Here is a 23,443-nt window from a genome sequence, read left to right as displayed (position 1 = left end):
GGAAGTGACTCCAAACACGAAATAAACTGTTTAGGCCTCAGAGCGCACAGAGATAGTGGATGGGATCATCACTCGTCAAGAGCGATGGCCCTCCCTCGCTCTGGTCACCATCAGTGTTTATTTAAAAGATCTGCCTGTCATTGCGGTGAATCACAGGACAACAGTTAGAGATTAATATCTGATGGATAAATTAGGCTTTTACCGTTAATAACCGGGTTGTTATTGTGGTGACCTCTTACATATATGGGAACACAACCAAATGAAAAGAAAATATGGATGTTCCTCTCCACAAGCTAGTGTCTGCAGGGATGTCAGCTTAGCTCCTTCATGGAAAGAATCTGCTTACTGGCAGACCTGATTATCCTGAAACCAGACAGACTTGGAGTCACTAAAAACTTGAAATGAGTAAGGAGGTTGGATATTGGTTAGATGGATCTGCCCAGAGCATGCTTTTAAACCAATATGTTTGCTATATCACCTTCCCTAAAAAAGATGATGCACCAACTGCCAATGACTGATATTAAATAACTGTAAAACCACAAACAATAAATTCACATTATCATCATTGGTGATACTGAGTGACTAAAGTGAGTCTATGAGTGTATTTACATCCTGGTTCCAGAAACCTGGATAAGGCCGTAACAAGGTTTATCCAGGTTTCTGAACATTCTCTGTTGGTAAAGAAATGAGTGGCTGAGATGTTGAGGAATCAAGACACACCTGCATACACGATCAGAACCCCGGGTACTGTTGTTGCTCATGTTCCATGTAAACATCATATCCAAAATAAGATCAAAACTGGGATACTAATGTGCATGTGAACATACTCAATTGAAAGAAGAGATAACACATTCTTTCTCTTAAAGGTCCCATGACATGGTGCTCTTTGGATGCTTTTATATAGGCCTTAGTGGGCCCCTAATACTGTACCTTTAGTCTCTTTCCCAAAATTCGCCTTGGTGCAGAATTACAGCCACTAGAGCCAGTCCCACAATGAGCATTCCTTGGGATGTGCCATTTCTGTGTCTGTAGCTATTGAGGAGGAGAGAGGGGGGGGGCAAGGTGGAGAGTGGGGGTGTGGCCTTGACCAACTGCCACTTTGCTCGTTTGAAAGCCATGATGTCTCTTTCTCATGGGTGGGCCAAATTCTCTGGGCGTGCAAAGCAGAGAAAGGGGAGGTAACCTTGCTCCTTATGACCTCATAAGGAGCAAGATTCCAGATCGGCCCATCTGAGCTTTCATTTTCTCAAAGGCAGAGCAAGATACCCAGGGCTCGGTTTACACCTATCACCATCTCTAGCCACTGGGGGACCATAGGCAGGCTGGGGGAACGCATATTAATGTTAAAAAACCTCATAAAGTGAAATTTTCATGCCATGGGACCTTTTAAACCTTGCTCAGTGATGGTCGGTGCTACAGCGGGTCTGGTATAACCAGACAAACGCTAGCAAACGTTAGCTAGATATTGCTTTGATTCCGTTTTCTGACTTTATGACTCTTTTATCCCGTAATTGTCACTTAAGTCGCCTACACATGATAGGCGGCAAAACCGCTTTGCGCCAGCCGTTCCATTGATTTCCTATGGGGAAAGTGGTGCCGCCCAACTATGCACTGCGCTACCCCTGGCGTTGCGCACCGCTCGGATTTGCGCTTTGCTCTGCACCCTACCTAGCGGTGCGCAGAGAGCAAATCGCGTAGCATGTGTAAGCGTCTTTAGGCAGGTGAGATAAAGTAACAGAGCTGTTTCATAACCTTTGCTAAACAACTGCCACAGTGGCCATAAGAAATAATAGGGACTTTAAGCAGCGATGGTTGAAGGGATGGCTACGGTGTACCAGAAACATTCTAACGGGTTGCCGTAGTAGTGGGTCTGGCAAACCAGTTATTCTCCAATAGTAGACAGTTGGGCTATAATGCCAAGAACCCATTGGATTGTTTATCAAACACCGTAGCCGTCCATTCAACCGTCGCTGCTTAAAGTCCCAAATTACCGAATAATGCTGCTGACACACGCTCTTGCTTTAAAGGGGGAAATTTACACCAGAACAAAAAGGTTACTGGCAACGTACTTTGCATTTGCCGACACTCACACGTATTGTTATTCTTATTGATACAGTAACAGGCCAAATGTGGACCATGTCAGAATTCAAGGATGGATTTTTCCTTTAAACTTCACCAACACATGATGCCAAGGCAAAACAATAAGCTAATAGCTCTGCGTTGGCTAACCAGCTCAAAATCCTACACTGCACTGTGTGATCCTCAGTGGGCTTTTTAAAACCATGCTGTGATAACAGAGACACCTACTTACTGTTCTACCGAGTCAGCTGCTGGGGACCAATTGGAGCAGTTTACCCAACGAGCAACAGCCATAGAATAAGCTTGACATAACAGTTAATTGCCGGCAGCCTTGTTTTAAACTAAACAGCAGCTGGTGCAGTGGGGAGTATGTGGGCTGACAGTGGTGTGTGTGTGTGTGTGTGTGTGTGTGTGTGTGTGTGTGTGTGTGTGTGTGTGTGTGTGTGTGTGTGTGTGAGCAATGGTGGGGCATGTGTGGTGTGTGTTGTCAGAGACTTGGGGCTCTGAGGGGTCATACCACATTAAGTGAAAGTTACAGGGTTGAGCCTAATCAACCCCAGGGGAGAACCTATCACTTCCAACATTACCTCACACTATGCCTTTAAGACCCTATTAAGAGGGTTTGCCTCAGTTTTCCTTCAATGACGACCATGAAACAATTCAGACTGTATAGTGAGGGCAGAGATTATTAAACCAAGTCCAACTCCTAATGAAATGACTTAAAACTGTCTAAGCAAACTGTTCACTTGACACCACTAAGTTTAAAAACATCCCAGAACTTTTCAGCAGCTCTGACATTCAATAGGGCTGTGTGAGTCTCTACAGCTGAACCTTCAAAGTCAAATGATATAAGAACAGTGTCTAACAGTGCTTATACGTCTTTAAGAGTCCTGGTTACTAGCAGACCTTTACATTAATGCATCAGCAATGTCCTCAGCATGTCGCATCTCTGAAAACATAATTGAGAGTTCATCTTGCAATCATTATCTCAGATAACAAGCCATAATCTGCTGTCAATCCCTACGTATGTACTGACCATTGTGTTTTCTGCCCCAATAAATACAGTAGTCTGTAAAAGAAATTTTAATTGAGGAATTTGATCTCTCTGGCTGGTCTCAAGACTATTGCATATCCTGCAGCACAGTAAATTACTCCTTTATTACTTGTGTCTATTCTTATCTTATTTTAGTCTTCGTATTGTTAATCTGTTGCCTGATTTTGTACTGTCTTGGCCAAGTCTGCCTTGCAAAAGAACCTCAGTGGGAAGTTACATTGATGTGACTTGGCAGCTGGGGTATAAATAAAACTGTTTTGCATTGACAGTGTATTTTAAAAGGAAAATGTTAGTATAATGCTGCTTTAATACCCCCCAAAATAAAATGTCTTCTATTTAAAAAGTATACTGTAGAACTTTCATTGTAAACAAGCATGGTTTTGCGGTGTTTCTCATCTACACTGTGTGCCCTTTAGTCCTTTCAAACATTGTGAATGCCTTTCCTTCCTTAAAACATTTGCAAATCCTTTTTGAATCTTTAAAAACCTGCATTTTTCATGTGTGTGCTCCTTTCTTCTTTTATTATCCGTCATCATGTGTGTGCTGGTAAAGCACAAGATTAAAAACAATACAATGACCTGTACATAAAAACAATGCTCAACAGCGCTACTAGTGGTCACAAACTCCACAGGGTAACTTTAAGGTCCAAGTTACAGTGAAGCATTCAGTCCAAAATGCTGTGTAATATATTTCTTAGCGTGGTTAGTAAGTTGTCTTACAAAACATTGACTAACTAAACTAATTTTTTTTATTTTTTTTTTTTACAAAAAAGACCAGTAAGTCAGCGGACACTTAAACTGCAGGAGTCTGGAAAAGCAGGATTATAATTATACCTTAAAGTCTGATAGCCAACTGGTAAGGTTAATTGCATGTGGCATTTGATTTACCTTTAACTCTTCTAGTACAAGATACAGGGAAACCTTTACCATCTTAAAAAAATCAGTAAAAGTATAATGAATCATTCTGGGTGATGTATAATTGAATTAGACATTGATTTAACTTTCACAACACCAGTGGCTAATAAAAAAAATGAGTAGTGGAATTTATGTGAAGCATTTAAATGATTGGGTCCAACTGGTTTACATGACTTGGTGAGAGCTCATAAAAACTGAGTGTTTTGAAATATTAAGGCTGTGATAAGTCTGTACTTGTATTATAAATATTTCCACCATAATGTAAATTTGCCTTCAAAAAAAGTACTGGCTAGTTCCCAGTTTCTTTCCCTTTTCTTTTTTAAATACAGTATCATAAAGAAGTATCACAGAAAAGTGTTATCTTTACTCTTAAATGCAGTCATTCAGAAGTCAAGCCACTATGCAAACGGTACTTTTGCACATTTCAGCAGACCTTAACAGTGTAGGTATTGTTTACAGTATGTGTTTATTTTCTGAGGACTGGAACATCTAAATTTAAGTACCAGAAACTGAAAATGTGCCTTTAACAGATTCTTACAATTGAAGAAAATCATAATTCATTAACCATAATTTCTGCATCAGTACAGTTTCAGTAATATTTCAGCAATCTGTAGCCAATTCTATACTGCTAATAATGATTTTAGACAATGTATAACTGGATCTATGAGAAATCAACTCGTGATGGAATAATTAGAGATAATTATCAGTATATCAGAGATTGAAGGAAAGCTAATAATATTATCATGACATTTCTGAGTGAGGACAGACAGATGAAGTGCTGTTAGTTGCCTGGTGTTGTGGAGGTGAGCGGGGCCCGTGCAGGAGTCCTCTGGGGACTCCTGACAGAGACAGAGCGCTCTTTGTGCTGCGGCGCCCCTGCCCCGGTGGCCTGAAACGGGCCGGGACCGTCAGGGGACTCGCTTTCCACTAGGTCAGAAGTGTTCTGTCGACAGCTCATTGATCACAGCTCATCTTGTCATTTGATCGTTCTTCATGAAACGATGTGCACTGCAGACACACACACACACTCATATACACACACATGCATTCACACTTTAAAACATAATCAGATACTCCACAGCGGCTAGTAAAACAATGTGGTCTTCCTCTCTGGTCAGGGAATGTAAAACCCAGAGTGTCCAGTAGTAGCTCTACAGGCAGGGAGAGAGCTGGAGTGCTGGGCTGTCACTGCTACAGTAAAACATGGGGCCAAGGGCCTCGCAGTTTGGGTTAACAGGCTTCAAGGACTCGTGAAAAGTGAACAAAAGGCCCAGCTCTGAGCCGACCGCACAAGACGCTGCCCTGGGTTTCACTGGCCATGTCCTCCGAGCTCTCCTGTCGCTGTTAAACTAAGTGGACTTTTATGGGCGAGCAGTAATATATGCCTCTGTGAGCCGGCAGCGTAACTATGAGCTATAATAATTATAAGGAGCACATGGGAGCCTTCGTAATTGTACGCATCGCATCACTATAAGTCTATTCATAATTATAAAGTCTTCCTATAAGCAATGATGCGTTGGACGGGCCTACATAGTACACTGCCTACATACAGTGAACGGTAACATGGAAAGTGAGTTCTGCTCACGACTGCCTGAGAAAACATCGAAGGAGTTAAAAACCTGAAGCAGGAGAAGGGTGCAAAGACAGTGATGTAATATTTTCAGACCACAAAAAAAACTAGATTTAGCAAAAAAGGAGGGAAAAACTGTTGATATTTCACATATATTTATAATATATGCCTGTGGATCCAGATCAATCGGTTATTTACCCAACCCTGTGTCAGCAAGGCCCCTTCCAGGAATTCCTCCATATCAATGTTGTGAAGCAGAGAAATAAAGTAAAGCCTGAGCGTGATGAGGGTTCCAGGCTGCACTCAGGTCAGGTGGCTAAGCTGTGCTGTGCAACTCAAATGGCCCATGACTTACCACACAAGAAGGTATGCGAAGACTGATCATCTACTGCATGTGCAACAATATTTGCTTTATGGATGGCTAAAATGAATGAGGACTTTCCATGTTTCGACAGGCATGAGAGTCAAGAGAGATGAGTGTAGGGACCAGAGCTGGGTCAAACTGTTGTTACAATTAAATCTCAGCATTTAGTTCATTTAGCAAGGAGCACCAGATTGGCACTCGTTGCATTGCTCTGTGTGGGAAAGACCACCTATCAGCCACCTGAGTAGGCTTAAACAAACCCTAGAAAGTATTTCTTGATCACTGCTGGACACGCGTCTCAGCATCTGCAGCTGTGATTTTACACTGACTTATCAGCCGCAACGTAATACAGCTGTAAATCTTCATTCATCCCCTCGTATCCTTGTAACCTGAATCTCTATTTCCCATCTTTTCCAGACTTACAGAGAGACAGCAGGCTATAGTCAGTGCGGTTACTGAGACAATTTGATACACATGTCTATTCTGACCCTTTACCTTTAATAAAATGTGAAGAGAAACAGGAAACATTGGATTTGGTGTAAACTGTAAACATTCCAGATCTTTACCGAACCATACACTGTGCCTTACTAGGTCTATATATTGTATATATAATGTTTTACAGTGTTGAACCTGTGGTTGCGCTACCCACAGTGCAAAACAGACACTGCTGACGTGTTCATCCCTTCTATCTGGGGAGGGGTGAGGGTGCTGGGGTAAGAGCACTGGGCTTTTGTCCCACCACATGTCTATTGTGGCTAAACCTTTCCCTTGGGGGCAATTAGGACCTTTTAGTTTGTTGTAAGAGGACCTAAGTACGAGTGGGTTGAGCCAGGAAAAACATTTTTGAGCTAAACCAAAAACAGAAGCGCATTGAGCTCCTCTGCGCTCCTGGACTTCTGAGCATCTCTCTATTAAGAAATGTGCTGGCCTGCATTGAACAGACAGAAATTGTGGCAGCTTTACAGGGGCAGGGAGGTGACGGGAGTGAGAGAGCTGAGGAGGGGGAAGGCTTCAACTCCACCTGAGGCCTTGCCAAGATGACAAACAACTCAAGACCAACAATGTTGGTGGCAAGGACATGCTTCACGAGAATCAAGAGTCAGGGGAGATATATGTTTCGCTTTAACTTTCACATGGCTGGATGGAAAACTGGGGAGAGTGAAGTGCGACGGGTAACGGTATGCAGTGAGATCTGCAGTAGCACGCAGAAAGCAAACATGCATGTTTAACACAACAGCCAATGAAAAGACATTACTTTAAGTGATGGCAGCTACAGCAGAAGTGTTTGTCTATACATGTGAGAGATAAGAGTTATGAGTTGGTCTAAGTGAGTGATTGAAGGCGTTAATGTTTGCTTGTGTGTTTGAGAGATGGCACAAGATAGGGATATAGAGAAGGGAAGGGGGAAACGGCAGAAGAGAAAAGCAGGTAAGACATAATTGAGTGTACAAATTCTCTTCATGCAAGGACCTTATCTCCCTGCAGAAGGAAATGTTTCCCATGGCAGGCCTGAGTGGATCGGCAGTGAACAGTGTTAGAACCTCTGAGCAAAAAGCCATGAGTGATGAGGAGGGGTTAAGAGAACTGAACCCATTTAAGTCACCCAAATAAGGGCTGTACAAGCCCATGATGGATGCTCTGGAGTTCCTGAGGGAGAGCGTGCTAGCAATGCGAGGGTGGGGAGCGAAAAGGGGTCCTGCGATCCCCACTTAATAAAAACAAATTGGTTTGATAAACGACACAGGCTTAATGTCTAAAAAGAAATATGCACACTAATTTCGAACCGTAACATAAGTCATTTTAAAATGCTGATGGTCCCATGCATTGATAATGTGTGTAACAAAACAATGGATTAAAATATGGATTAGGAATGCTAACAGTGTGCCATATTTTGTATAACCGTGACTTCAGCCAATCTCTGATCTAAAAGGCAAACTGGCACAGGCCACATGCAGCTGTAGTTAAGCAAAGAGCAATAGAATTTATCGTTTAGAACCCTTTCAAAACACACAGCACTTATTAGTCTACTAAAAAATGAAACACTTGAGTGGTGGAGTAGATGACTGCACAACAAGCCAACATTTCTCTTGAGAGGTTCCTGTGTACCATACGTTGTTACACTGGACTGCGCTGTAATAAACAGTTATAGTATGTTTAGACAGACCAAGAGCTTAGCATTCTTCCATTACCCATGTGTTCCCAGAAACTCCACAAGTGTGTCTCTTTACCTAAGTGCATGTTTCTCTGTGTGTGTCCGTGTGTGGGTGTGCATGCACTTGCATAAATAATTGTGTGCGTGTATGTGTGCCCTCAATAAAACATTTCATGGGCTTCCTCTCTGAATTGTTACAAGTGGTGCCATTATTTAACACAAGGCTCTGGGCAGCATGAAGAGGGCATGGGGGTGCAGCATACTGCCGCTTAACAAGCACACTTAACCCCAGCCGGCCATGCTAAGCCAAAGAAAGGAAAGGTTGTTCAACAGCAGTGACATGGCACAGGAGGGCAGTCAGGCCAGGGTAAGGAGAGGAGGGGACAGCATCATTAATGAACCAGCCTGGTCCATAGGCTCAATTTCCGTACACTGAGTAAAGAAGACAGTGTCCAAATTAAACTAGAAGGTAGGCACAGGGTAATTCAGGAAATTTAAAGTCAATGTATATGGTATATGGTATATGTACTGTTAATAAGCCAAACAGAGTCACATTTGATTGTAGCCTCCATGTTGACTTATATTAAAAAGAACACTTTTATAACATTTTTATAATACTGTAACAGGTATTTTAGTACATGGAAGAAAAAAAAAACATTTCAGCTGCATATGTATAACTCTTTCTGCTCTAACCAGCAAATAAGGTCAGAACTACTACGCACATGACATCTACAGCCAGTGTTCACCTTAAGTTTATCTAAGTGGAAAATCTCCCCAAAGACAAGCCCTCACAGAGGCATAAATCTGTAGTGTTTTTATAAGCTCCTTGTTATGTCTGTACTTCTATTTCGGTTGTAACAAACATGTTGCCTCACTCAGTCCAACATCATGGGAACCATTTAAAAGAAATACAAACTCTGCTCGCAAAAGAATGTTGTGTATTCATATGTTCAGCTTATTGTTATTGTGTGCCAAGTATTCATTTTGGAGAAAAAAATAAAATGCTACAAAATTAGAGTTAGAAGCTCTTCAGCAAAAAAGAAAAACTCAGATAGGGTGGGTAAAAGTAAAACCAAAAAGTAGGTGTGGACATTTCCAGCTAGATAACTAGACTAACTCTCTTCAAGCTCCCTGAAAAAAAGGAGTCCATGGGAGGGTTCAGGGATTCATAAAGTCTCGCAAGGTAATTGATTGCTCCTAGAGGGGCAATCTGTGTGGGATTTTGTTTTTCTTTTTTGCAGCCTGCAGGAACAGAAAAAACACACACGGGCCATTCTCAGCAATAGAGCTATTAGGGGAGAGAATGACTGTGTGAGTGTGGGGGTGAGGAGCCTGACAGCGGGATGAACACTACTTAAATATTACAGTACACACACTCACCCATACACCCCAAACGTAGCCTAAATACAGAGGCGCCCACTGTTAAAGCCGGGGCATTAGGAGATGCAACGGATGCAAAGACAAGAGAATCTGCTCTAGACAGGCGAATTAAACCGTGACCTATGGTCCCCGTTGAGTAACATTAGCGAGAGCTTCCTGTGTGCAGGCACCACTCTGTTGACCGTTCATCATCGCCCAGGAAGGTGGACAGTCACCATTACACACACACACACTGACGCCTCACTTTACAATAACATGGCGGCAGCCATGACTCCACATCTGTCAAGGGGATGTTTAAAAAGAGTCATCATTATTACTCTTTATTTTGAGGTGGGTGGATGGGTGCAGGCTGATAGCAGGAGACCCGTCTGGTTAACGTTGAGTTCCTCTCCTTAACCAACAACTGGGGACAGGAGCACAGGCTCGGGCTGGGGGGGCTAGATGGGTACTGACTAGGAAGGGGGGGGGGACACAGATAAGCGGTGCCCTAGGTCCGTTGGTCCAGGATCTTAAATCATGGTCAGTCACTCCCCAGAGTTCACAAACATCAGCATTCCCATCGCTCCAAAACTTCACTCTTATCAACTGGCTTATCACAGCGATCAGTTATCTGGTGCTCTAACAAACACGTCTTCTACCATCAAACACTCACTCCTCCACACACAAACACAGACAAGCACAATGAATAATGTGTCAGGGGGAAATGAATACAGACAAACTCAGTCCAATAAATATGTGATAAACTAATGTCATTTGCATCTCCCGTACCTAGTAGAAATGAAAGTAAAGTAATTTCCAAATTTGATAGACTGTACAACTAAGTTTTTCAAAGTACTGTAATGCCCCTTTCCTGCTGAAAAACAAGGAATGTATGCGTTTGTGTGTTTATGTATGTGTAATTCTCACTTTTGTTCCCAATCAGGGAGACAACCGGCTGGATATCAGATTCCTCGTTGGCCTTCTTCAACATGCTGAACCAATCCTCCAGATTCTCAAAGCTCTGGTAGTTGGTGATATCGTAAACCATAAGAACCCCCTGCATTTGAAAAACAAAAAGGAACAACACAGTCCTCAGACATTGATTTGAGCTGCTCACCTTCACATTCCCTGGATGTGAGTACACAGCTTAATTCTGATGTTCATTCATATTAACGTGAGTAATATTGAGGTAGAAAGGAAACAGTAGGTGGCACTGCTCCTCTTCTTAGTGTAGGGGACAGACTCACATAGAAGGGGGACACACTTACCGACACATAATTTAAGGTTCAGTGCAATTATTATCTAAGTAAGACTGTGTAAATTCACGTGGATCTGTTTTAAAATGAAAATTGCGGTTTGTCCATTTACAGTTCTCAGTTTTGTAAGCACAGTCCAGAATTTGGGGCAGAACAGAGGTGAGGTTTGGTTATCTACTATCTGAGTTTATGTATGAAGGCTGTCTGCCTCGAGAAATTCTCCTCCTCCCTATGTAATCCTCAACACGGTAGGCACTGCAGAAACATGCATGCAACAACACCAGAGCCATGTTTGAGCAAACACTGAGGCCAGAAGGGGGTGTTTGCATGGACACATAAATTAATCAAAGAGTAAACACAGATACAAGCGCTGTTGGCATAAATAAAGACAAATAATCAGATAGTTTAACTATCTGCTATCACTGCTTAAACTTTAGAAATAGCTAAAGGGCTGGAAATTAAACATGAGCCAAGGTAAATGTCTCTACTTTTACTGCATGATGCAACACGACTGAAGGGGTGTCTGTTGCATTTTGTTCGGCAGACATGCACTGTCACAACACGCAACGTTGGTGACGACAGCTCAGGCCTCTGACAATTACTGCGAGTCTCTCCGAAACAGCCATGATTGATTACAGGACGCACAGTGCCGAACAATAGGTGTGGAAGTTTCACCCAGTGCCGACTAGAAACTCCCTAAGCAAAGTGTCGTAATGTGGCAGTGATGTACGACGTTTTGCTTGTGAAGGAGTGAGACAGTAAAGGAAGTGCTGCAGACATGGTTAATATACAGTACACACTATAAGGGCACAATTTAGAGCAAAATAACATGTCACTTTGACTATGTCAAAGCCAAGTAGTTTCATGGAATAGGAAAAAAAAAAATCCTCCTTTGTCTAGCTTCTATAGACAAACATGACAGAAGTGTGCTTGCATATAGTATATGGTGACAAGTTTCCTGCCTGTGCCCAAATTTTAGATCTTGTGCTTCAGTACGGGTCTCAGATTAGACAAACCACAGTCTTTAAGTAGGCCTCTTCAAACGAGACATCCTGGAGGTGACAGCTAGCACTTGTCTATAGCAACACGCCTACCTGTGGACGCTGATGTTGCTGACACATGTACAAACTAGTACGCACTGACACAAATTACAGTGATCACAAAGATCTTGGCTGTCATTGTAATCAACACATTGTTCAGTTTTCCATAGGACAAGCATTAAATGAGAGTAAATGGATCAATTAGCAGCCTATTTTTGCCCCACAATTCTTCGTGTATGAGCTAGTACTATCAAATACTGACCACGACGTTTAATAATTTCAGCTTTAACGTTCAATTAAACTAGGATGTATTTACAATTTGGGAGCAATAAAAGCATACATGTTTAGAAATGTATTTTAGTATTGACCTACAGTGTGCGGTATTATCAACATTTGTTCAGTCTGATACAAAACATCAAACTGTAACAACTCTGTAAAAAGCATAGATGCACTGATTTGTAAAGCTCTATTGACCTACTACCCTCACTATGAATCCAAATGACCGTTTATTGTGATTTGGCTGCAAAGAGAGGGAGTGGCAGGCTCTTAATGAAGCCGCAGAGACTCAATAATAATAAGCCTGAATAGAAGTCACCGATAGCGGACTATTAGATTCAAAAGATTCAAAATCTTTTATTAATCCCACAACGGGGAAATTCTAGGGCTGCAACTAACTATTATTTTCATAGTCGATTAATCTGTTGATTATCGATTATTCGATTAGTTGTTTGGTCTATAAAATGTCAGAAAATGGTGAAAAATGTGGATCAGTGTTTCCCAAACGCCCAGATGACGTCCTCAAATGTCTTGTTGTGTCCACAACTCAAAGATATTCAGTTTACTGTCCCAGAGGAGAGAAGAAACTAGAAATTATTCACATTTAAGAAACTGGAATCAAAGAATTTTTACTTTTGTCTTAAAAAATTACTCAAACCGACTAATCGATTATCAAAATAGTTGGCGATTAATTTAAGAGTTGACAACTAATCGATTAATCTTTGCAGCTCTAGGAAATTCACAAGGGAATTAGGATTGGACACTAATTCTTCCTGTGCTTCATATTACTATGTCATAAGCATTCAAAACAGTACAGCAATTCTCACAAAAGTGAGTACACCCCTCACATTTTAGTAAATATTTAGGCCAGTTATTTCATGGATCCAGGATACTATGCATCCTGATAAAGTTCCCTTGGCCTTTGGAATTAAAATAGCCCCACATCAGAGAGATCCTAGAGATTGGCATGGGGTACTTTCCATAAAATCATCTCTCAATGCAAATCAAACCAGCTATTAGGCTAACCGACATAAACCCATGCCAATCTCTAGGTATGGTGAAGGGTATGTGATGATGTGGGGCTATTTTAATTCCAAAGGCCAAGGGAACTTTATCAGGATGCATAGTATCCTGAATCCATGAAATAACTGGCCTTTAAAAATAAAAATCTGCCTGCCTCTTTGGGAATTTAACATAGGGATGTACTCACTTTTGTTGCCAGCGGTTTAGATATTAATGGCTGTGTGTTGAGTTATTTTCAGGGGACAGCACATTTACACTGTTATACTAGCTGTACACTTAATACTTTACATTGTAGCAAAGTGTAATTTCTTCAGTGTTGTCCCATTAAAAGAGATAATGAAATATTTACTAAAATGTAAGGGGTGTACTCCCTTTTGTGAGATACTGTACATTTCTTATCCTTCCTGAGGCTACTGGAGTCAAAGACAGTTTGTCTGTTTGCTTCATGTTGGAGGAATAAAAGACTGAAGTTCAGAAAACAAGAGAAAGCTGCAGCACAAACCAGAGATGCATATTTTAGGCAGAAAAAAAAGAAGCAACAGAGGATTTTGTGTTTATTTGTGTGCCCGTGTGTCACCTTACATGAGCTCCGTATACATATTTATCCAGCATTTTCCCTCCTAACGTTTGGCCTCCAATGTCCCACACCTGCAGGGTCACGTTCAAGTTGCCTACAGAGAAGAAAAGACACAGAAACACCTCCAATATCAAAAAGAACTGACATTTAAATGACAGAAATATTTTGAAATCAGCTCTATAAAGAGGGCATCGATGTGTCAAAAGCCCCACTTTCTTTCTTTAAAACTTCTTTCTGCTATTCGATTATTTAACATTCAAAAACAAAAAGTGATTATGCTGCAATTTGTGGGTTTCCATTCTGGATGTGTTTGTCCTTTTTATCATTAACTTGTTTGTTTTAACAAAGCTCATAATCCTGAGGAAGTAACGATCCAGCTGTAACTGGAGCCTGTATTTTGTGTGAGCGATTTCTATAATAAAAGTCCACGTTCTTGATATACATAATGGAAACAATAAATCAGCGATTAATCTTTCAAGCTAAGCGCTTTTGCCTGGCAGGTCACCCACACCTCACATCCAAGAATATCCAGCCCAGAGATCGAGGGGGATGAATAGGTACGCTTACCCTCTAATTTAAACATTCTCTATACCCTGGCAGAAAAAAATATGACTTCTTATTAGCCTGGGAAGAGCTGTTTGCATTGTGCCATATCCTGCCAAGTTAGGAAAGTGAGGAGAATTATGTGCTGTTAAGGAAAATAGCAATAATTAAACACAAAATGAGAGGAAAAGAAGACTCTTGTCCCGATGCATGTGGAAAGAGAAAGAAGGAGTGAATGAGAGGGAGAGAGAGAAAGACGGGCACAAAAACCAAATCCAAATAAATATTTTCTTCCTCTGGAAAATGAAAGGGGTGGTTGAAAAAAAAGGAGGAGGAGGGAGGACCAGACAGCAAGGAGTTTATGTTGGTGTGATGAGGGCCCGGCGCTGGGCTGGAGCGGCGATGGGGAGCAGAGCGTACACTGTGGACACGGCTGGACGACTCAACCCCTTCATAAGTCCCCTTTTTAAAGCAAGGGAAGGAAACGCTGAGGTTTACAGTCACTACATCTAGACTATACAGTGTCAATGTAAGGCTACATTGAGGAGTGCAATGAATAACGGTTCCTTGGTGTTATAAAGAGCCATCCCCACCCATCCACCATGCCTGGACACTAGCTTTATTTATGTTTCAGAGATTCACACTGATTCAACAGAGCTGACATTTTCTGCTAATACTTTGCAAGAAGAAGAAACTGTGACTGTGACCCCAAATAGATTAACCTTAAAAACTGATAACAAGGTCAGGAAAAAGGGCATGTTGATAAGATAATTGTCCTCTTAGTATGACGTGAAGTGGAAGCAGACAAAGCAGCGTCAGAAAGTTAGAGAATTTATCAAGCAAACTTCACTTCTAGTCAATCCCCTTCACTGCATTGGTTTGGTAGAGACATCTGGAAGAGGTATTGTTATAAAAAGCACACACAGAGGAGGCTGTTGTGTGCCAGTCGGCCTCGCCTCACCTCACCTCTCCATGCGTTGGAAAATGTACATTAAGTTTGACAAGCTGGGCCTTCATGGTGAGTGGGGCCAACACTGGCTATAGGCTACTCTCCCCCCTGCTGCAAAAGACCCTTACAGCCCCATAGAGACCCGGAGAGCGACACAACCTCTCCAATACAAGGCAGGGTGGGGGTCCTAACGAAGTTTGGGACCACCCAGCTCGCAGAGCCACCCTCCTCTTCATCAGCTCATCAACACCCAATTCCCCAGAAAATGGGCCATTTAACAACTCCGCTGTTGAACGCAGTGTTGTTGCTGCCCCAGTGACACAGACGTATGTCCAATATATTTAAACAAAGGTTACAGTTTAACACTGGAGAGTTCAGTGAATAGTTCAGGGAAAGAAACTTACTGGAAAGAGAAGTCAAACGATTAACAGCATTTGTTCGAGTTCGCATTAAGACGTTTTGAGCCCAGTCTGTGCTTATGGTTGGCTTTTTCATTCTGACTCCACCACAACATTTTTGGGGGTTTAGTTCTCCTAAGTCTCATAAGCTGAAACTGACACAAAATCAAAATAGAAGCTTTCAGCCAACTCACAAATCAGCATAACTTTTACTTTTAGCACTTAATTTGCCCATGCTTAATGTTGTTTTATTAGTAATGAAAGAATGGAGGCACTTTGCAGATTTCTGGAGCTTAGGCTTTGGCAGAGTTTTAGAAATGCCATTTAAAATGCTGAAAATCCCCATTTCACATGGTAGGAAGTAAAAATGGAGTGCCTTCGTCTAAATATAGCATTAGTCAATAAACATGTATTTTACAGATCTAAGGGGGATACAGAGTGTGGCTTTATTTCTGTGGGTTCAACATAAACAAATAAGAACATGAATGTTTTATGTGGTGCAGGACAAAGATCGGTTGAACTTGGGGATCAGCGATATGGATATAAAATGTTAATGTATTTACTCTGTACGGTGCCCACAGAATTATGAGCAAGGCTCGCCCATTTGGACATAAGCTGTCCATTGGCCTTGTGGAGTCAAAAAAAAAAAGTGTGCTGTTTGCTCTGGAGAGAAGAGCTTTCAGAGTGAATAAGCCTGAGAAGTGGCAGACGCTCTACAATGAGGAGCTACCAGAAAAGACACATTCAGCTCCTGAGTTAACCTGAAGAACAAACTCTGCCTGGAAATGGTTGGACAAGAAAATATGAGCAGTGGCAGAACATATTCGAAATAAAAATATGACAGAAAGTGTTGATGGAACAACAGGCCTCAACTGTGATTAGACTTTTAATTAATATTCTGGATCTTTTGAACACTGATAATGTAAAATACACACACATATCAATACCTTAAGGTCGATATTACAGTATTAAAAACCACCACTTACAGTAAAGTCAGTCTGTCTAAGTACAATCTTGCCAAATGCATATCCTCGTAATTTTATTGAAGTCTGCCACTACATGCTTGTGCAACACGCGTGTCCTTGCTGAGTCTCTAAACAAACGAGCACTCCCAAAAGATTATGAAGGTGTCTCACCTGGAAGGCTTATTCTCTTCAGAAAGAAATCCAGGCCAATGGTTTGTTTGTACTGCTTCCCAAAGGCCTCCTGTGCAAACCTGGTGGCGAGTGATGTCTGAAACAGGGAGACAAAGCGAGAGACATGGTGAACGAGTGCCAGAACACCTCTGCAGCCATCAACAGGGCGAAAAATATGTAATTTAAAGCAGTTAAGTGTTTTTAAAAGAAAATGCTTTCAGAATGAAGGAGAAACCTTGATTCAGTGCATAGTATTTGCCTAATAAACAATATTCACACATATATGCAAGCGAAATCACAGCATGGCCCAGGGCAAAATGCAAGATGCTGCAAAACTCCTTCCAGAGAAAATATACAGTATATTAAAGAACTTCCTGAAAAAGTGATATTTCGGTGGTGAGCAGGAGTAGAATTTTAATTTCATAAACACTAACCAAGCGCCAAAGTAAGCTTTTTACAATATTACATTTTTCTAAAAATACAATAGTTTAATATATCATATCGCATCACTTCTATGTGATTCTTTTCCACAATAACATGCAGCCACAATTCTTTGGCGATGCAACGACATATGACCTGTAGGACCTCAATTTCATTATTATAAATCTATTTGAAGCACCTTCCAAAACTTTGTGATTGACTGAAAGGTACGCTGATGTAATTGTCTGCCTCTTCCCTGCCGTCTCACTACTCGGCAACGGTTGTGACAGTGAAAATCAACGTGAATTACAAAAACAGGTGTCGGAGGATGTCATGTCTACAGACTGCAGACCTAATAATTGCCACAAATTATAAAACCTCCATCACTGTCACTGTTGTGTTTGAGGAGGGGGAAAAAAAATAGCATGTTAGGGGCTCGCCTGAAATCCATGGGAATTCATAGCACAGACTTGACATGCCAAGTTTAATTCATTTTGATGGATGAGGATAGGGAAAAAAATGAAGTACTGAATGTCTATTAGCTATCTTTAGAGCAGTGTGCTTACATAAACACAACAGAGAAGTGAAGCAATGGGATTCCCTGAGTGTTCATGTGGCAGCAAATGCATTTTAATGTGGTACTTGTCACTCACTGAGGTTTACAGGATTTAAAACAAAATTCTTTCTTTCAATCTGCTAAGCTTTCACTTGAGCCTATGTCCTTATCTACCTCCATTCATGTTAAGAAAGTTTAGGTTCAGCCAAATAATGTTTCAAATAAGACTCGACTTCTTTCAAATGACTCCAGGGAAGATGCAATCTAATTAGTCAGAAACCCCTTATCATGGATTACCCAAATCTTCTTCAAGTAAACAACAGTTTATTTGGGTTTCCTATTGATTTGTCACTGTGGCTTCCACCTTTGATATCAAACCTTTAGGTTTATCCCAACTTGGATTTTTAAACGTATTCCTATAATTAAACCTATTGAATGTGTGATCATGGCCTTTACTAGTGGCTTTCTTGATTAACATTTTCTGCAGAATAAAGTTTTATCCAACTTATTCTTTTAAAAGTTCACTAACCTACAGCCCTTTTTAATCTCAGCCTGCGGAGCATGTCAAAGACTCAAGAGTGAGTGAAAAATTACTAGAGGTGACTGACGCAACAAGGAGAAAATCGGCCATTTAAGTAGCCCAAACAATCACTGACAACACAGGAATAACAAGCTTGGACAGCAAAAATGTATTCCACATGCTCGTGTTGGCCTAGTCGGCCATTTGTCTTGGCATTCCAGTAGCTTGGCTCTCTTCCCTCAACATAGTCCTTTTTTTCCAACGTACAATTGGAACTAACCAGCGAATGTAAAAACTGGCGTAATCCTGACACTCCAACAGAACAGCACAGGGTCACCAATGATACCAGTGCCGGGAAATGGGGGAAGTTCTACTGAAACAAGAAACTGAGAGAGGAAAAAAAAAATATGGCAAGCTGACTATGTCTATGTGATGCAACTCAGATGAGAGATGCAGTGCATTTTTGCATTATTGCGTCATAACTGGCTCTTTATTCTCCTTAAACACTTAAGACAGATATAAATGCTGGTATTCTGATGAAGAGTTTGACTGTAAATAGCATTGCTGGGAAACAGCATCCATTGATGTACAGGACCTGCATCAAAGGCGCTTTTTAAGAGAGCAAATATTCAGAAAAACTCAGTGGCTTCTAACTCAGCTTGAAAAATAGACCTGTGTAAGTTAGGCCCAGCACCTTACGAGCCTGGCTCAATGTGAGACTCCATATTTTTAAAACATCTTGCTCAGGTGGACAAGCCTTCCCACATCTCCCTATATTTCTGAATGGACAACCAACCACAAGCAAAAATACCACCGAGACTGCTGTCCAAGAAAAACTGATCCGATTGCAATTTGCTCAGCAAATTGACATTAATAAGGGGGAAACGGCATTCAAGATGTCAGTCAGTGGTGCCTACTCAAAATGGGGGGCAGGGCTCCTGTTCTCTGCCCAAAACAGACAAGCAGGTAAGTCATTCAGACAGTGACGAGCTGACACCTGGCAGCAGTGTGAGGAGGGTTATTAATGTAGCGTATCTACTGGGAACTGAGTTGTGTGTGTTCTCTGCACCCCCTCCCCTAAAAGAAAATGCAGACTCTTCAGAATGAGAACATTCATTTTTTCTCATTGGGTCTCACCATTACTGCTACATTCATTTTCTTTCTCCCAGAGGAAGGAGAGATTAGTTACGAAAGGGGATGTGTAGCTGAAAAGCACTTGACGTCCCTGGCTCACATTCACACTCATTCATTCGAGGATTCAAGATGCAGTGAAGAAGAACCATAGCTGAATTGTCATGACAACCTCCTTGCTTTGCTGCAAGTGATTGTTTGGTGTGACTAGGAAAATATTACACTGTTGTGGATGTAAGTTCGGCCTTTTTAATCTACATCTTTATACCGTATCAACTTACTGAATGATTCAGTCCAGTAGTTCTGAAAGGAAACAGGAGTCCTAAAGCATGCATAGATTTAGCAAAGAGAGAGACAAATGCACTGACAAAAATGTTTGTTCACACAAAAAAAAAAAAAAAAAGAGTCTTTACACATGACCCTTTGTTGTTTTATTCTATCAAATGAGAAAACAGAAACATTTCTCATATGGGCTATCCAGACATAATTTTCTTAAATGGGGCCCTACTCTGGAGCCATACTGGGGTCCATGACAATGGCAGATAAAAGCATAACAACTGTGACTTCTTTACAGTGTAAGCCTATGTTCTATGAGAACCACCGGCACATAGCCTACAACTAGTTCAATTGCACATGCAACGTGGATTAAAGGCTGGGTAGACTTAATAGTTTTAGAACAACGGATTTGTGCCATATTTAAATCTATAATGCTATCTTTGAAGCAGAATAAAACTACACCTGGCTGTCCATCAACTTTGTAAAACAGGAGTGAGAAAAATGTTTTCTACAGAAGTACTTTAGAAAAAATGGTGTACATTTTCATTTTGACTAAGAGCAGTTATTGCGCAACATGATTTGAATGTCTACTATTCCTAACATGTATCTTTACCATGAAGTCATTACAATGTGTGATTAACACTGAGTTACTTAACATGCTATTTTCAGTCTACAATGTTATTTTAGAAACGCTATTCCTCCATGTCCATTATGTAGCATTTAGGTTTAGATTTTTTCTGTACTCTCATACAGTACTCCCCAACCAGTAATTCAGCCATCTCAAGCTCTGACTGGAATGAACACCCTTGTCCTCAACCCGAGATCAGTGTGGATGGGCAACCTCAAACTTATTAGAGTTTTTGGGGTTAACTGAGTTTTTGTATGATGCTGTTAGAAGTAACACTGGTTGCCAAATATATGTTCATTCTAATGTTGTTACATCCCTTAATCTTATAAAGAAATGACTACTTAACTACAGTAAAGGTAAAGTTATACAATAAAAAATATAATAACAGGTTTGCTGACCCCTTTTAGCATCTTTACCCTTTCATGTCTCTCTGTTATATTATTCGACTACATAAGGTCTCCCATGCTTATGAGTAACTTTTTAAACAGGAGTACATTGCTGAGGCAGATATTCAGTTAAAATAAAAATTAAATAGTTAAATGTTTTAGACTTGTATCCCAAATTATATATGTTGAAGCGTTGATCGTGGGAAATTATGTTATATTGTACTATGGCCAGTGCTTTTTGACAAAAGAGTCAGTATTAACAAGCATTGAGCAATTGTCTCCCAAAACTGGATACCTGAGCCACACTGGCACTGAATTACTGACTGACTCATAAAGTCAAAGAGCATTTGAGTTGATATTTGGTTTTTACAACGTACATGAGTTATATTTTTATGTGGATGTTTCCTTTAAACGTCTAACGTCACAACACAAGACAAGCTAAAACGTTTCACTGTGGCGTAGAGGGTGAGAAAGAACTCAAGTGCTAGCTAGCTAATTATATCACGTTATGTTGTCTTTGCTGTGATTGTTAGCAATGGATGTCGTTAGCTAATAGCTATACCAAAGCTCTACCGTCTCTGGCTATAGCTACTCCAGGGCTGACCATAGACTGTACAGGGACTGACACAGGCTGTGGATAGGTCTGGCAATGACTAACGTTAGCTAATAGCTAACTTAGCTAGCTACATTAGCGTCGGTCGCCATGGTGACTGGGAAGTGCAGCGTCAGGATGAGCAACATAAACAGCAGGACAGTAACCCGTCGTGCAACAGACAATAACATACTGTCTGTATTGCATTTATAATGTAAAGTATATTTTCAGTAACGTTGTGTATGTGTAAGTTGTGTCTGTGACGGTCTCACCTTTCCACACGCACCGTCTCCAATCACTACAATTTTAAGCTGCCTGTCGTGGCTGTCCTCCTCCGAGTCAGACATGACGCTGAAATGTGCTCCGACTGTATCAGCGTGGAAAACGGAAAACACTAGAAAAAATAGTCACAGGTTGTGTGAAATTAGCTAGTTATCAGGCTAATCACAGATAGATTAAACGATTGTTGAGTGGGCAAGCAGACGCCATTTTGACTCTACTAACATAACACTGCTGCTCTGCTCGGAATGATCCACTCACATACACTGCTACCTCGACGTACACTGGTTTTCGGTTAAAACGGGAGGGAAAAGTTATCGAAAAACAAGCCGGAATCCACATTCAGTTTGTAAATATTTTCAGTATATCTACGAAGCCCTTTGCCTCCATAGGAAAAGATCAGAACCGGAAACCCAATTACTGGCGGCGTGGTTGCGTCCTGTGTGTGACGCGTTGCTGTTGCCGTGGAAACAAAGGTCAAAGTGTCAGTATAAAAACATTAGAAGCACAACAAAAATCTGCCTAGATTGGTTTAAAGTACTTTTAAGTACAGTTATGAGGTACTCTACTTGATTATTTACATGTTCTTCTAATTTATATTTCCACAGCTGTAGTTTGAATATTCAGAGTTTACACACAACACATATGATCAGCAGCTTATTAAATATGATGCATTGCTATACAATAAACTGACAAACAGTATATCAAGCAATTAAAAGCTCCACCTCGACCACATAACATGTAATGCTTACACGTCCATGCTTCAAGATCTAATAATATAGGCTAGCCTATATGTAGGCTATCAATATGTATGCTTCTTTTAATCACACCACTGTCACTTTACTACGCCTATATCAGTTTGTCTACAAATGCTTTTGTGTAGTCTCTATTTTTATTCTATTCTTATATTAGTTTATGTAGGCTTATTTATTTCTGTCCTTGTAGGCCTACTGCTGCAAAGACCAAATTTCCCCGCTGGGGATCAATAAAGGTTTATCTTATCTTAAATAAGTATGAGAATGTAATGTATTTTTATATGTTTATAATGGTATTGATACTTTTACTTGAAAAACATATCTGAATACTTCCACTATATAGTGACAGCATATGTCTTATTTAAAATAGCATTATGCCTAAAGAATCTCTCTCTCTCTCTCTCTCTCTCTCTCTCTCACACACACACACACACACACACACACACACACGTGCACTATAGGTCATGTCAAACTAAATCAAAAGTCTTCTGATTATGATGACTATGATTTAAATTCACCTGAATGGAAACAGATCTAAAGTCTGATGAGAGCCAACAATGATTTTTTTTTCTTAAATCATTGTAGATTCTGCAGTGTTAATCAACCTTTCAAAGGTGAACATTATCCTAATCATACATAGACAGATATATTTCATTTTCCCACTGCTAAATTCACAGTTGAACAGTCCTCCAGTTCGCCACAGTTTCGAAAAATATCTTACCAGCTGTGTACTGCGTAATGTGATAGATGGCACACTGATGTATTTACCAAATGAAGTATGACTATTATTGGCAAATTTAACTCCAGTCAAAAATTGCCAAAACAGAACACTGTAAAACAATTATTTTGTGACAGTTCTGTATTTGTAAATTATTTCCAATTAGTTTAAGGCTCATTAATTATAAACATGAACAAAATGTAGTTAAAGAATCATGATTCAAGGTTGAATATGTTTCTGCATGACCTGATGCCAAACAGATTTTCATTCTTAATTTTTTTTACATGGTTTTGATTTTATTTTATTAGGATCCCCATTAGCTGATGCAGAACATCAGCTACTCTTCCTGGGCTCCACACAAAACATAAAACATTACCACAGATAAGACATTTTCAGACAAAACAGCCAAAACAGCCATATGATATATAAAAAAAAATAAAAATAAGACATTTTCAGACAAAACAGCCATACCTAGGTAGGCTATTTTTCAGT

The 23,443-nt window shown here is 40.6% G+C and overlaps 1 protein-coding gene across 5 annotated transcripts in view; it reads right to left on the bottom strand.

The window, feature by feature from the left end:
- rab28 (RAB28, member RAS oncogene family) overlaps positions 1-21,915 on the bottom strand; it is a 29,066-nt gene extending 7,151 nt beyond the window's left edge. For 2 of the 5 annotated variants that reach the window (XM_078260204.1, XM_078260199.1), the window contains exons 1-4: positions 21,472-21,915; positions 16,691-16,787; positions 13,670-13,758; positions 10,420-10,549 (exon numbers count right to left, since the gene is read on the bottom strand). In XM_078260204.1, the coding sequence (XP_078116330.1) occupies positions 10,420-10,549; positions 13,670-13,758; positions 16,691-16,787; positions 21,472-21,546 (391 nt within the window). In that variant the 5' untranslated portion in view covers positions 21,547-21,915. The remainder of the gene's footprint in view (positions 1-10,419; positions 10,550-13,669; positions 13,759-16,690; positions 16,788-21,471) is intronic. The other 3 variants (XM_078260202.1, XM_078260200.1, XM_078260203.1) reach the window with 3 other exon arrangements.
- Between the last annotated feature and the right edge of the window lie 1,528 nt (positions 21,916-23,443).

The sequence above is a fragment of the Sander vitreus genome, chromosome 10, assembly GCF_031162955.1.
Source record: "Sander vitreus isolate 19-12246 chromosome 10, sanVit1, whole genome shotgun sequence".
Classification (NCBI taxonomy): domain Eukaryota; kingdom Metazoa; phylum Chordata; class Actinopteri; order Perciformes; family Percidae; genus Sander; species Sander vitreus.
This window is presented reverse-complemented; position numbering and strand designations above follow the sequence as displayed.